Source organism: Octopus sinensis, linkage group LG7 (genome assembly GCF_006345805.1).
Source record: "Octopus sinensis linkage group LG7, ASM634580v1, whole genome shotgun sequence".
In the NCBI taxonomy this organism is placed as follows: domain Eukaryota; kingdom Metazoa; phylum Mollusca; class Cephalopoda; order Octopoda; family Octopodidae; genus Octopus; species Octopus sinensis.
Window position 1 is genome coordinate 24,712,604 of NC_043003.1, and position 15,564 is coordinate 24,728,167.

Sequence of the window (15,564 nt, forward strand, 5' to 3'; positions counted from 1 at the left end):
GACTTATTCTATTGGTCAATTTTGCTAAACTGCTAAGTTACGGGGACATAAACACACTAACATCAGTTGACAAGCGATGGTGGGGATACAAACACAGACACACAAATATATATATATATATATATGACAGGATTCTTTCAGCTTTGGTCGGCCTGAGGCTATAATAGAAGACACTTGCCCAAGATGCTATGCTGTGGCACTGAACCTGGAACCATGTGGTTAGGAAGCAAGCTTCTTACCACACAACCATAGTGATGTTTATTTTATTCCTCTACATTCTAAGATCAAATCCTATTAGAGTTGACTATTTCTTTTTATCTGCTTTAATTTTGGCAATATATCGTGCTTAAGAAGACCTGTCAAGGTAAGTGAGATCACAGTCGTGACCAATGGCATTTAAAAAGCACCCTCTACACTCTTGGAGTGGTTGGCATTAGTAAGGGCATCTAGCCATAGAAACCATGCCAAATCAGATTGGAACCTGGTGTGACACTCCAGCTTGCCAGTTTTCAGTCAAACCATCCAACCCATGCCAGCATGGAAAACAGATGTTAAATGATGATGATGATGATGATGATGATGACAGTTGGTGGTGGTGACAGCAGCAGCAGCAGTGGCAAGCCCCAGAGCAGTCCTGATGGGGAGAACTATGACTAGAGACGTTCCAACTATGGCCACCTAGTCTTTTCCCTCAGACACAGTGCTCCCAGGACTACATTATCTAATATGTTCTTCTTTTCTAAGTTAACAGGGTGAGATTAAAATGGCAAACTGGCCAATTCTTTAGAGCACCAGATAGATTGCTTTGCAGTATTCATTTCACTACTCTACTCCCTGCCAAGATCAACCATTCCGTTCATACTTTTGAGGTAAAAACAAAAGTACCAGTCCTGTGTTGGGGACCATTCTCTTTTTTTCATTTCTCTCTCTCTCTCTCTCTCTCTCTCTCTCAAGAAGGCAGATTTGGTGGTGGTCAGATCTGGAGATAGATGGGCTAAAAAAAAAACAGATTGGGGTGCTAAAAAAACAGATTGGGGTGCTTACGTTAAAACGCACTATATTGCATGAGGTTGCTCCCACCCCAACTGTTCTCATCAGCTCAAGACCCAAGGCAAGGAAAAGGTGAGGTTGAGGATAATTTGGTTGCTATTTCTAGCAAATTGAAAGGTCATAGAGAGGCTCCCATTTAGACTTATGTGGATCTCTTATTGATTCCCAGGTTTTTTGAACATCTGTTTTAATGGCTTTTTTTATGGTTCCCACATCAACAGTGATACAAGAGGGTTCACAAACATACCCCAAAGTTCTTCTCGCTTCCTTGACCAGACCTAGAGCCCATTCTTCTTATGTTACTTTCACTTCAGTTGTGCTGCCGTGTGATTTAACAGAATCTCTATGATTCTGCATACCTTTCTGTTTATTTGCTCCATTATGACAATAACTGGCTTCCATACCTTTATTATGTGGTCCATCAGTTTATACTGATAAATGCCACAGGATTTCAATCATTTTTTCCCCCCTGTTTTGTTTCCTTTTTGTTTTTTGTTTCTTCGTCTGAAGCTGGTTCTGTTCTTTGTTTTTGTCTTTTCCTTCTTATCGAGATCAAAATCCACTAATCATATTGTGTATATTTTTCCTTTCTGTGTAATGTCTACTCATACCATTTTCTTTTTCTTTTCTGTATATACCTTGTATATATATATTCTCACATAAGATGATTCTCACTTTTGTCTACTTTGCATCATATCCGACACTTATCTGGCTTCCGTAATATAATTGTATATATGTGTGTATGTATGTAGGTATTTATATAGTTATATACATTTATATATACATATAGTTATATTCTTTTTAACAAGGTTTGTTCAGTTTTATTATGTTTTATTTAATCTTACATCATCTTTTAACCAAGAATGCTATCATTTCTCCTACTACATCTGTTTGCCTGACAAATACTCCATTTTTCTTCCCTCTTGTTTCTCTGTCTTTTTTGTTCTTTCTCTTTTTTTTTCATATTTACTGTAATATTTCCTGGCTTTTCATTTTTCCTCAACATAAGTTTGGTAGATCAAACAGGAGAAAGAGAACTCACTGCATGCGTATGCGTAGGTATGTGTGTACATACATATATACACACATACATACCTGCATACATATATATATGTACTTGTGTATGTATGTGTATATATATGTATGTATATATAAATATATATAGGCAGCGTCCAACTTGTGTTATTTGTAGCATTATCTGCATCAAGATGCATCATTCATAAAAGAATTATTTTACGTTCTCTCAGAGTTTATCAAATCTTATGATGTCAGCAACATATATGTATGCATATAGATATATACACACACACACACACACACACACACACACATATATATATACACATACACACACATGCAAGAAAGAGGGTGCTGAATAGTTCCTGGCTTTGGGTAAAAGAAAATACAGGATCAGTTAATTACGATTTTATTTGATGTATTCACCTCTTGGATTCACACACTTATTGCAGCTGTCCTTCAGTTTTTCTAAGCCCTATAAAGAACTTGGAAGGCTGGGCCTCCAACTAGGCCTTTCAGAATACTCTTAAAAAGGGCATCTAGCCATAGAAAACCTGCCGTAATAAACTCCGTCCAACCCATGCAAACATGGAAAAGTGTGCATTAAAACAATTATGATGATGATGATGATGATGATGATGATGATGGTAAAATCTTACCCAGATCCCCACCTTGGAAAAGAACTACCCCAGTGTAGATATGTGGTCAACTCTGACCACCACAGACTTTAAAGCAGTGTTTCTCAACCATGAGCCCTCTTGATTCCTATGTTACTCTACTGGACCACCTTAACCATTCAATGTTTCTAAAAAAATCCCATTAGATTTTTATAATTAAATATTATTTAGAATTGTATAAAAATTTTTAATATTTTTTGTATTATAGAAGTATAGCCAATTTATTGCAGATACATTTTAACAACAAAACCATTGCCTTAGAGCAGTTGTTCTCAAATGGAGTCCACATGGCCCCTAAGGGTCCATAGTAGATTTTTCGGCGTCACACAACAAAATAGTGAATTGGTGATCCATAATAGTATTCAGTGGCCCCTGAAAAAATTTTGCTTCAGGTGTGTGTTGCTATGTATTGCAAGAAACAGCTAGGTTTCTTTGTCTAACAATTTACAATGTATAAATACAAAATAGGAATTTTTTGAAGAAGTTCCGATAAAACTAGTTTTTCAACATCGAATGACTGTGGGTGTCCACCAGAATAAAATAGTAATCAAAGGGGTCCATAGATACTTGATAGTTGAGAATCCCTGCCTTAGAGTATTATTTCTTAGAAACAAGGCACTAAACATTAATGGCTTTCTAGTGTATACATCCAGTTCATTTAATTTATTGTCTACTACAGATAGTCTTCACAGAGGGTGGGATGAGTTAACAGAAATGATGGATGACTTGACTGAATTTCTCTCAGTATCTGGTTGTTCTGATTCTGGATTTTTATTTTTTTTTATTTTATTACAATGCATTAATGCTTACTTTATCTGTTGCCTCTCATATCTCTTTGACATTGATAAATGAACACCAGGCATGAACTGGGGTTTATCAAAAAATGCTGTACGCTTCCTTTACAAATTTCATGGAAGTGTTGGAGCTTGCAGAATTGTTAGCACATTAAACGAAATGCTTAGCAACATTTCATCCATCATTATGTTGTAGAAAGTTCATAAGTTCAAATTCTATCAGTCGACTTTGCTTTTCATCCTTTCAGGATTGATAAAGTAAGTACCAGTTGAGCACTGGGGTCCATGTAATCAACTAGCTTCCCTCCCCGCAAATTTCAGGCTTTGTGTCTGTAGCAGAAGGGATTATTGTTGTTGTTGCTGTTGTTATTGTTATTATTAAGATGGTGAACTGGCCGAATTGTTAGCTTACCTGACAAAATACTTAACCCTTTTGTTGCTATATTTCTGACCAAAATACACCCCTCATGAGTTTCAATTAAATTCTAAAATAGTCATTAAACAACTGTAATTTGTTTTACTTATCAACATATTAATATGATATTTGGAACATAATTAAAGAAATGGTTCTTAATCAATTCTATTGCATAACTTTTATCTCAAAGTGACTTTAATTACAAGTAAATCCAGGTAAACTGAGCAAAAGGTAAAAATATTAAAATTTTGTTTAATGGCATCTCATCCCACTTTGTTCTGACTTCAAATTCCTCCAAGGCCAACATTGCCTTTCATCCTATTGGAATTGATTAAATAAGTACCAGTTGAGCACTGGGGTCAATGAAATTCACTAGCTCCCTCCCCAAAAATTACTGGTCATGTGCTTATAATAAAAAGAAATGATTATTGGATTTTTCATTGCAGTGTATTGTTGATGGTTAGTTTTCTGTTAATATAACCATATTGCAGGTGTTTTCTTTGTCAGCTGATTAAACACTGCTCTTGTTTGTAGTATAAGTTATGTGACCATATAATTCTCAATAAAATCCTATAATTCTCCATAAAATCCTGTGAAAAATACACACAGGCAGTTAAGTACAATTATGGTTGTATGGATACAAGCTTCACTTTGTGGCCACAGGATCTCGAGTTCTATCTCACTGCCTGGTACTTTCAGCTAGAGTCCTCTAACATAACCATGGGCCATCTAATGCCTGGTGAGTGGAATTGATAGACAGAACTTGATAGAAGCCTCTTGAATGTATGTGTGTGTGGTGTATCTGTCTACCTGTATGTATGTATGTATTCTTTTATTTGTTTCAGTCATTTGACTGCAGCCATGCTAGAGCACCACCTTTAGTTGAACAAATCAACCCCAGGACTTATTCTTTGTAAACCTTGTACTTATTCTGTCAGTCTCTTTTGCTGAACCGCTAAGTTATGGGGGACATAAACACACCATCATCAGTTGTCAAGCAATGATGGTGGGGGGCAAACATTCACGTACACACACACACACGCACACACACACACACACATATATATATATATATATATATATACACACACGACAGGCTTCTTTCAGTTTCTATCTACCAAATCCACTTGCAAGTCTTTGGTCGGCCCAAGGCTATAGTAGAAGACACTTGCCCAAGGTGGCACGCAGTGGGACTGAACCTGGAACCATGTGATTGGTGAGCAAGCTATTTACCACACAGCCAGTATATATATATATATATATATATATATATAATAATCATGTAATCATCCAATATCCATCTGCATGGATTGGACAATTTGATAGTATCCAATGAACTGGAGAACTGTCAAACTCTCAATGTCTGTTTTGGCATTACTGATATCCAACAGGTGCTTTGAAAAGGTTCAGTCTGCATCATCACCACTGAGCTGCAGTCTAATGTTGGTTGTGAACCTCAGCTTTTGCACATTGCTTCATAGTTAGGATGACTTCATGTTGGCATTTACCTCATCAGCTCTTGTTCCCTTTTGCAACCACAGGAAGGGTTTGTCTAAAGTCTCCTGCAAGCAACACTCTGGCACCTCCCACGAGCCTGCTGTTGTGTCTCAGATCCTGAAGGGCCATGTCAAGAGCGTCAAAGGAAACCTTATGGCTCATTGTCGCCTCATCCCAGATGATCAATCTTCATTCACCTAGAAGTTTGCCTTTTATAAAACCACGACTGATGTTGCAGTTTACCTTCTCTTTCTTGGACAGGTCCAAAGGGAGTTTGAAACAGGAATGAGCTGTGCGGCCACCACTTAGCAGAGTTGCAGCTATTCCACTTGACACCACTGCTATGGCAATGTTTCATTTGGCACAGTTTAGCCAGAAGAAGGTTGATCACAAATGTCTTACCAGTTCCACTTGGAGCATCGTGAAAGAAAAGACCTCCTCTTTCACTTTCAATGCTCGAAATAATGGTCTTATAAACCTGCCCAACTTATATTGCTGAATTCCATCTGCCTGCCTGCCCTCCTGTTCAAGTCCAAAAACTGCCGTATCTGAACCCTTATTGTTGTATTTACATATGTATTTCATACTTTTTATAGAGTTGCATGACTCAGCATTAACCCGTGCCTGCAATGTTTTAGACAGCAATGAATTGTAGGGCAGGATCCACCTGTTGTCAATTTCTATCCCTTGACAATTAACTTTGAGCTTGGTAGTGTTTAAGGTGAGCAATGGAAAATGAATTGGTTATTTCTCTTAGCTGTTAAAGGGAAAGATATGGATGTGGGCCCTAGCCATCCAATTATAGATTTTTATTAAACTTCAATGAACCTAGTAACTGGATGTTACTTTAACATGTTTGCAAAGTTTCACAAAAATTTGTTAACAGGTGTAAACGGTAACTTGACACAAACAGACATCCAAACAGACAACTTGCGTTTATATATGTACAGATATATACAGTGGTTTCAGTTTCAATCTACCAAATCCAGTCACAAGGCATTGATTGTCCTGAGGCTATAATAGAAGACACTTGCCCAAGGTTCCGCAAGGTGCAAAGAACCAGGAACAATATGGTTGGGAAGTAAACTTTTTACCACATAGTTATGCCTGCACCTGCCATGCCTGATCCTAAATGCATATTCCCATGTTGGGAATCAAACCAAACCACCCGGGTGAAATCCAAGAATCCTAACCACTCGGCCACTGACACACACACTCTCACTCACTTGCATGCACTCACTCATATGCATGCACTCATTCACTCGCATGCACACACTTGCACTCACTTGCACGCACATGCACACAATGGGCTTGTTTCAGTTTCCATCTATCAAATCCACTCCAAAGTCTCTGGTTACCCTTGGGCAATAGTAGAAGACACCCAGGATGCCACGTAGTGAGACCGAACCTGAAACAACATGGTTGAGAAGCAAGCTTCTTAACCATGCAGCCACAATACTGACAGAAATGATGCTGCAAGACAAGATTACATGCCTTTGCTTTTTTGTCCATCTACTCTCTGGATTGAAATCCAGCCAGGGTTAACTTCTTTTTCTTTCATTTATTCAATTAATGAAATAACATTAAAAAAAAAATAGTGATAGGCAGTTGCGATGGTGGGGAAGTGTTAATCAAATTAACTTGAGTCTTTTCATGAATATTAGTGAATATTGGCCTGTGTAACTTCAAAAGAATCAGTGTGCGTCTCAGTCCACTGGTCCACTGTATGTTCATTTATTTGTAAAATATTCTTTCATATTGTATTGATTGTGACATATACTGTAATGCTGCTTTTATTGCCATTGTGTCAATTAAAGAAAATATAGTTGTTGATATTACTGTTATAAATCTCATTGGAGTCGAAGCGATATTAATTAATTCAGTCATCTCAGGTCTTTTATTTTTCTTTTGGTTCTCTCTGTCTCTCTCCTTCCTTCCTCTCTCTGTCTCTCTCTCTCTATCTCTTGTTCTATCATTATCAATTTAGAAATATATTGACGAGAACTAAAAGTTTCACATAATTTTGGAAAACAATTTCTATATAATTTGTTGAATTGATTTTAATTTATTCAAGTTTATTTTATCAATTTATTTTATTTATTTATTTATTTATTTATTTATTAAATGAACTGTCCTGAGACAGACGAAAAAATGTAACATTTTTTTTTTTGTTTGTTCATATAAATGTCAAATGTTCTATATCAAAATATATTTGGAAATATGAACAGATCAAATTTTGCTCTTGTTATTCCCACTGACAGTGATAGTATCATTGCAATTGCCTTATCCAGATATTCCCGTTTAGATGATATAGAGGCCCCTTTTGGTCATGAATGACTGTGGGATTGCACCTAGAAAATGACCCTCTTAGGCACAAGTCCGAGCAAGGTTGTTTATGGAAGACCAGCAGTCGCCCATGCATACCAGCTGCCCCTCTCCACACCACCAATGCTATCTAAGAGAAAGGCAAAGGTCTTATACAGCTTGGCACCATTGATGTCACAACTCATTTCTACAGCTGAGTGAACTGGAGCAACATGAAATAAAGTACCTTGCTCAAGAACACAACACACAGCCCAGTCTGAGAATCGAACTCATTACCTCAATGCTCTAACCACTGAGCCATGCACCTTCACAAATGACATAATAATGTTTTTAATGAGAGTTCTTAGATATGGTTGCTCTATCTATATTGTGTACTTGATGTCCAGAGAAGGGGAAGATGTTTGAAATAATCATTATCAGTAGCAGCAGCAGTATTTCAGCATCTACTTTTCCATGCTTGCATGGATTAGTTGAGACTGCATTGGATCAGGGTTTTCTATGGATGGATGCCCTTCCTGATGCCAACCTTCACTTGTTTCCAAACTAAGTAATAATATCCCCCAACTGTTGAAATATGAACAGGTGTGGCTGTGTGGTAAGAAGCTTGTTTCCCAATCACATGGTTCCAGGTCCAGTCCCACTGCATGGCACCTTGGGTAAGTGTCTTTTACTATAGCCTTGGGCTGACCAAAGCCTTGTGGGTAGATTTGGTAAACAGAAACTGAAAGAAGCCTGTTGTGTGAGTGTGTTGTGTTATGTGTGTGTGTGTGTGTCTGTGTTTGTCCCCCTATCACCACTTGACAACTGGTGTTGGTGTGTTTACGTCCCCATAACTTAGCAGTTTGGTAAAAAAAAGATCAATAGCTTAAGAAATAAGTCCTGGGGTTGATTTGTTCAACTAAAACCCTTCAAGGCAGTGCTCCAGCATGGCCACAGTCTAATGATTGAAACCAGTAAAAGAATAAAAAAAACCCAGACATGTTTAAACAGGGAACCGGAAACAAATGATGTTGTCTAATTGAGCATTCTGCTTAGCCTTTCCAAAGACCACACAACATCTCAAAAAGCCTAGTTTGCTTTGACAGTGGACTGCAAGCAAATGACATCACAGTCTATATAAACTGAGATATTTTTGATTACAATCAGTGAACACACACGAAGGCAAGAGAAAATGCAAACTCATTCACTTAAACTCACACAGAACACACACATACACACACACGCATACAGGACTTCTTCCGTTTCTATCTGCAAACCTTTACTCACTCATAAGATATTAGCTGACCTGCAGTTATAGTACAGTTATAGCACAGCTGACAGAATCCATGCAGTAGGACTGACACCCTAACTGTGTGGTTCCAAAAAGAAAGTCAATAAGAGATTCTTAAATGAATGCTGACCACTCTCTCCCACCTCCTTTTTTTTTTCAACTTAACCATTAACAGAGACATGTGTGATGTGTTGTTCTTTACTTTTGCTTTTGATCTGGAGCAGCTTAAGTCCTGTTCTACTCAAGCAGACTGTGAATCCAGAAGTTGCTAACTAAAACAAACACTGAAGCAGCACTTCTAGTTGTGGCTCTTTGATTCTTATTGTGGACATATCTTAAGAATTAGCAATTAAAGATGGCAGACCTCTTTCACCTCACATTTTAGAGATTTTGTGATGTGTTGCTGCCTGCTGTTCAAACTTATGTGCTGTGTTTCCTTCCTCTCTTTGCTCTGCAAGTCTTGGAAGCCTTGCAAGAAGGCATTAGTGCCATAATTCTCAGTTTCAGTTCTTTGAGGTGAAAAAGGTTAATCAATGAATAGATTTTGATAGTTATAAATAATTAACCATGAAGTACAAGTGTTGCTATCTCATCTATTCTTCTCAATGCCAAGCACTCAAGTACAAAGTGATGTATTAATGTAAATACACACAACTATTCATATTGGGGTGTGTATGTGTATATATGTGTGTGTATGTGCATATATATGTGTGTATGTGCACGTGTGTATATATGTGTGTGTGCGTGTGGATAAATACCTGTTTGTTTCGATTCAACAGTTTTACATAATCAGCAATTTCACCCCAGCATCCATTCAATAGATTCATCTCTCTTTTACCAAGCATCCACAACAATGGAATCTATTTAAATTATCACACTCAAACAATTTACAGAGAAGTCCATTCATAATAATGTTCATCCACTCAACATTGTAACACCTAAAAACTTGATAACACCCATTTGCTCCATAATAATTGAAATCCATCATTTCTTCTGCTGTGTTCATTCAGTTGAAATAATAGTAATAATTATCAAACATAATACAATAACTATCCCATCACTTCAATAATGGTTACAAATATAGCCGAAAGCTTTAGTCAGTCCCCCGCTTTCTTGTCTTCGCATTGGAAAAATTACTTCATCTTTTCTCTCAACTGACTTATCGAACCATTAGAAAGTATGAACTCTGAACACGTATACATTTATATCTTGGCTGTTGAATGAACAGGAGTTTTATCCTGCTAGAAATAGCCACCAAATCTCCTCCGAATTACACCTTGTCATATGAGAAAGTGATACAATGGATAAAGTAGTCCTAGGTACATTATTAGGTATGTGAGAAAGAGTGGGTAGTTATAGTAGTATTGCTTTGATCATAGGTTTGCTGGATTAGGGTTGAGTTGGGTGTAATAACATGGTTCTTTCATTTCACATCTTATTTTCTTCGTTTTTTTTTTCTTTTTTGTGAATGAACTTAGGTAGAGGTAGAGGGTTGGCGAAAGCGATGTGGTGGACAACAAAAAACCTTGCTGATGACAGTCAAGGCTGATCTGGAACCCTACCTAGGCCCCCATATCTACGGCGTTCTCCGCTGGAGTAAGGAGTGGCTGGAGATCACGCAGTCGTTAGCCTCAAATTGCCAGGTCTAGTCGGCGTTTGTGAGAGATGCAGCATTGAGGATGAATAAAGCCAGCTCAACCCACCCTGGGTGAATGCTGTCTCAAGACAAAAAGGAGAAGGAGATTGTAGAAGCCCATCATATATAGTCTGTTTTGGCTTGGTCTCCATAGCTGGATAGCCTTCCTAATGCCATCCATTCCACAGAGTGTAGTGGGCACTTTTTATGTGTCCCATTGGTTAATTGAACAATTAGTTCATAATTAAAACCAAATGAGATACTTTTGCTTCATTGCTTCCCTCTTCCTCAATTTCAAATTTTAAATTCCTAATCCCATTTCATGTTATTAAGGGATGTTACCTTCCTCGTATCAACAGCCACAGGGCACCACATGAGCTAAATCACATTTTCTCAAAAAAAAAAATAATAAAATATTATTAAAAAAAACCTAGAATGATTCTAAATGCAAGTCTTTCTTCTATTTTGTAGGCCACTAAAGTTGCTAGCACTGCAGCCAAACGAACCAAGGAACTTAGTTTAACTGTCAATGAATCTGTTATCAAACCTACACGAGATAAGGTAAGATTTGCCATCTGAGTTTTCTGAGTTTTATTGCATCTTTATGCATATTTTACATTTGTATATTTGTGCATGCATGTGTGCATATTTATGTTTTTATATAGTTGCACTGGTGCAGTTGCATGTCTGTTTTGCATTGCAGAGAACTTGAGAACTTCACTTGCATTGTCTTGTTTTAAGTTTTATGCCTATTTCTACAGTGTGTGTGTGTATATGCACACTTACACACATATACACAAACATGTGTATGTGTATAGATGTATATATACTAATGTATGTATACATACATATGTGTGTGGTGTGTATGCATGTATATATATATATATACACATATGTATATGTGTGTATGTATATATATATTCTATATATATATATAATTTGCACAACAAATATTTAAAACGTACTAACAAATATATATATATATTATATATATAATATATATATATATATATTATATATATTTATTATATAGAAGGAGCTTCTACAGGACTAGTACTGTTTCATTCAAGAGAATCTTCAGGAAGCTATTTAAACCAGAATTGTATTAGCATTTATACATTTAGGCATGTTTTAAAGGAGTGGTGGTGGGGGACTTTTTTGGGGGTAGGCATAGCGCAAATTATCATACTTGGGGGAGTGGTCAAGGAGTCAGAGGTAAGTTTAGGTGAAGAATAGATAAATAAAAAATAAAAAATAAAAAATAAAAAATAAAAAAAAAATAAATGTGTGCACATACATACATAAACCATATACATACACACACACATACGTACACATGTGTGCCTATACATACCTACACATACACGCATACACATACATACATATATATATATACACACATATATATATATATATATATTATATATATATATACTATATATAATATAATATACACAATCCAATACAGGCCCATTCCCTAATTTTAATTTTATTATCTTCATTTATTACTTTTGTTATCTTTGATCGCTAGAGCTAAGGATCCTGGCGATGGCAGCATGTCCAAATTGTCTGTCTACTAGAAGGCAAGTACTCGTTCCCACACCACAACCACTCATTAGCACGTACATACACCCATTCGTACACTCATACACATACACGTACGCACGCGTTATATTCATACATACAAAACATCTACATACGTTCACGTATATACACATACGTACTCATACCTACAGATTCATGTCTACACTTTAGGAGGCTAGTCTATATATATACACCAATAAATATACATATATATATATATATATATACATATATATATATACCACATATAAACATACACACACACACACACATATATACTCCTACATACAGATACATACCTATATATATATATATATATATATATACCCACACATACATGTACATATAATATATATACATATACATACATATATATATATATATACATATATATATATACACATATACATACATACATACACAACACCCCATATATATACACACACATCATACACATATATATACATACACAAACTATATACACACATATATATATATATTATATATACAATACACACATACATACACACACCTACATACATATACACACAAACACATACATACGTAAACATACATACATACATCCATACATCCATACTTACATGCACTTATACGCATACACACACCCCCATCTATATATATATATATATATATATATATATATATACATATATATATATACACACTCACACATACATATACAAATATACGCCCACACATACATACATACATACATACACGTATACGCATACACGCACATACACATATACATGCGTACCCATACACGTGCCCACACGCACATGCATCCATATGTATACACACACACACATATATACACGTGTGCAAGCATACATACATACTCATACACGCACACATACTTACATATACATATATGCACACACTTACACACATATATACATACACATTACATGCATACATACATATATGCATACTACAACATACACGCACATACACATATACACATGCGTACCCATACACGTGCACGCACGCACGCGCATCCATATATATACACACGCCCACATATATAACACGTGTGCAAGCATACATACATACTTACACGCGCACATACTTACATATACATATATGCACACACACTTCCACACATATATACATACACATATACATGCATACATACATATATGCATACATACACACACGCGCACTCATATATACATTATATATACACCACATACACATATATACATATACATATATAATATATATATATATATATATTATATATATATATATATTTTTATACACATATACACATACACATGTGTATAAAAATATATATATATATATATAATATATATATGTATATGTATATATGTGTATGTGTGTGTATATATATTGTATATATGAGTGCGCGTGTGTGTATGTATGCATATATGTATGTATGCATGTATATGTGTATGTATATGTGTGGAAGTGTGTGCATATATGTATATGTAAGTATGTGCGCGTGTATGAGTATGTATGTATGCTTGCACACGGTATATATATGTGTGCGTGTGTATATATATGGATGCGCGTGCGTGCGTGCACGTGTATGGGTACGCATGTGTATATGTGTATGTGCGTGTATGTGTATGTATGCATATATGTATGTATGCATGTATATGTGTATGTATATATGTGTGTAAGTGTGTGCATATATGTATATGTAAGTATGTGTGCTGTATGAGTATTATGTATGCTTGCACACGTGTATATATGTGTGTGTGTGTATACATTGGATGCATGTGCGTGTGGGCACGTGTTGGCGCATGTATGTATGGGTACGCATGTATATGTGATGTGCGTGTATGCGTATACGTGTATGTATGTATGTATGTGTGGGCGTACATTTGTATATGTATGTGTGAGTGGTATATATATATATATATATATATATATATTATATATATATATATATATAGATGGGGGTGTGTGTATGCGTATAAGTGCATGTAAGTATGGATGTATGGATGTATGTATGTATGTTTACGTATGTATGTGTTTGTGTGTATATGTATGTAGGTGTGTGTATGTATGTGTGTATATATATATATATTATGTGTGTATATATGTTTGTGTATGTATATATATGTGTATGTATGTGTGTGTATATATATGGGTGTGTGTGTATGTATGTATGTATATGTGTATATATATATATGTATATATATATATATATGTATGTATATGTATATATATATATGTACATGTATGTGTGGGTATATATATATATATATATATTATATAGGTATGTATCTGTATGTAGGAGTATATATGTGTGTGTGTTGGTGTATGTGTATATGTGTAATATATATATGTATATATATATATATATATGTATATTTATTGGTGTATATATATAGACTAGCCTCCTAATTGTAGACATGAATCTGTAGGTATGAGTACGTATGTGTATATACGTGAACGTATGTAGATGTTTGTATGTATGAATATAACGCGTGCGTACGTGTATGTGTATGAGTGTACGAATGGGTGTATGTACGTGCTAATGAGTGTGCGTGTGGGAACGAGTACTTGCCTTCTAGTAGACAGACAATTTGGACATGCTGCCATCGCCAGGATCCTTAGCTCTAGCGATCAAAGATAACAAAGTAATAATGAAGATAATAAAATTAAATTAGGAATGGGCCTGTATTGGATTGTGTATATATATTATATATATGTAATATATATATTATATATATTATTATATATATGGTTATATATATATATGATGTATGTGTATGCGTGTATGTGTAGGTATGTATAGGCCCACATGTACGTATGTGTGTGTGTATGTATATGTGTTTATGTATGTATGTGCCACATTTATTTTTTTTATTTTTTTTATTTTTAATTTTTTTTTTTATTTTTTATTTTTTTTTTATCTATTCTTTCACCTAACTTACCTCTGACTCCTTGACCACTCCCCAAGTATGATAATTTGCGCTATGCCTACCCCCAAAAAAGTCCCCCACCACCACTCCTTTAAACTGCCTAAATGTATAAATGCTAATACAATTCTTGTTAAATAGCTCCTGAAGATTTCTCTTGAATGAAACAGTACTAGTCCTGTAGAAGCTCCTTCTATATATAAATTAATTTATACTGGTATGTATTGAGTACCTTACTTACTGTGGTTAACCCCGGATCAACCCGGGACCTACATATATATATATATATATATATATATATATATATATGCTCATATACTTACATATATATAAAATTGTCCAAATTTTGTTATCATCTAAATTTCTCTTTCTCTCTTGTGTGTG

General features: G+C 35.5%; 1 protein-coding gene across 3 annotated transcripts in view; it reads left to right on the top strand.

Annotated features, from left to right (window-relative positions):
• LOC115214175 (ADP-ribosylation factor GTPase-activating protein 1-like) overlaps positions 1 to 15,564 on the top strand; it is a 243,056-nt gene that overhangs the window by 159,593 nt on the left and 67,899 nt on the right. For all 3 annotated transcript variants that reach the window (XM_029783263.2, XM_029783265.2, XM_029783264.2), the window contains one exon: positions 11,153 to 11,242. In XM_029783263.2, coding sequence (XP_029639123.1) covers positions 11,153 to 11,242 — 90 coding nt within the window. The remainder of the gene's footprint in view (positions 1 to 11,152; positions 11,243 to 15,564) is intronic.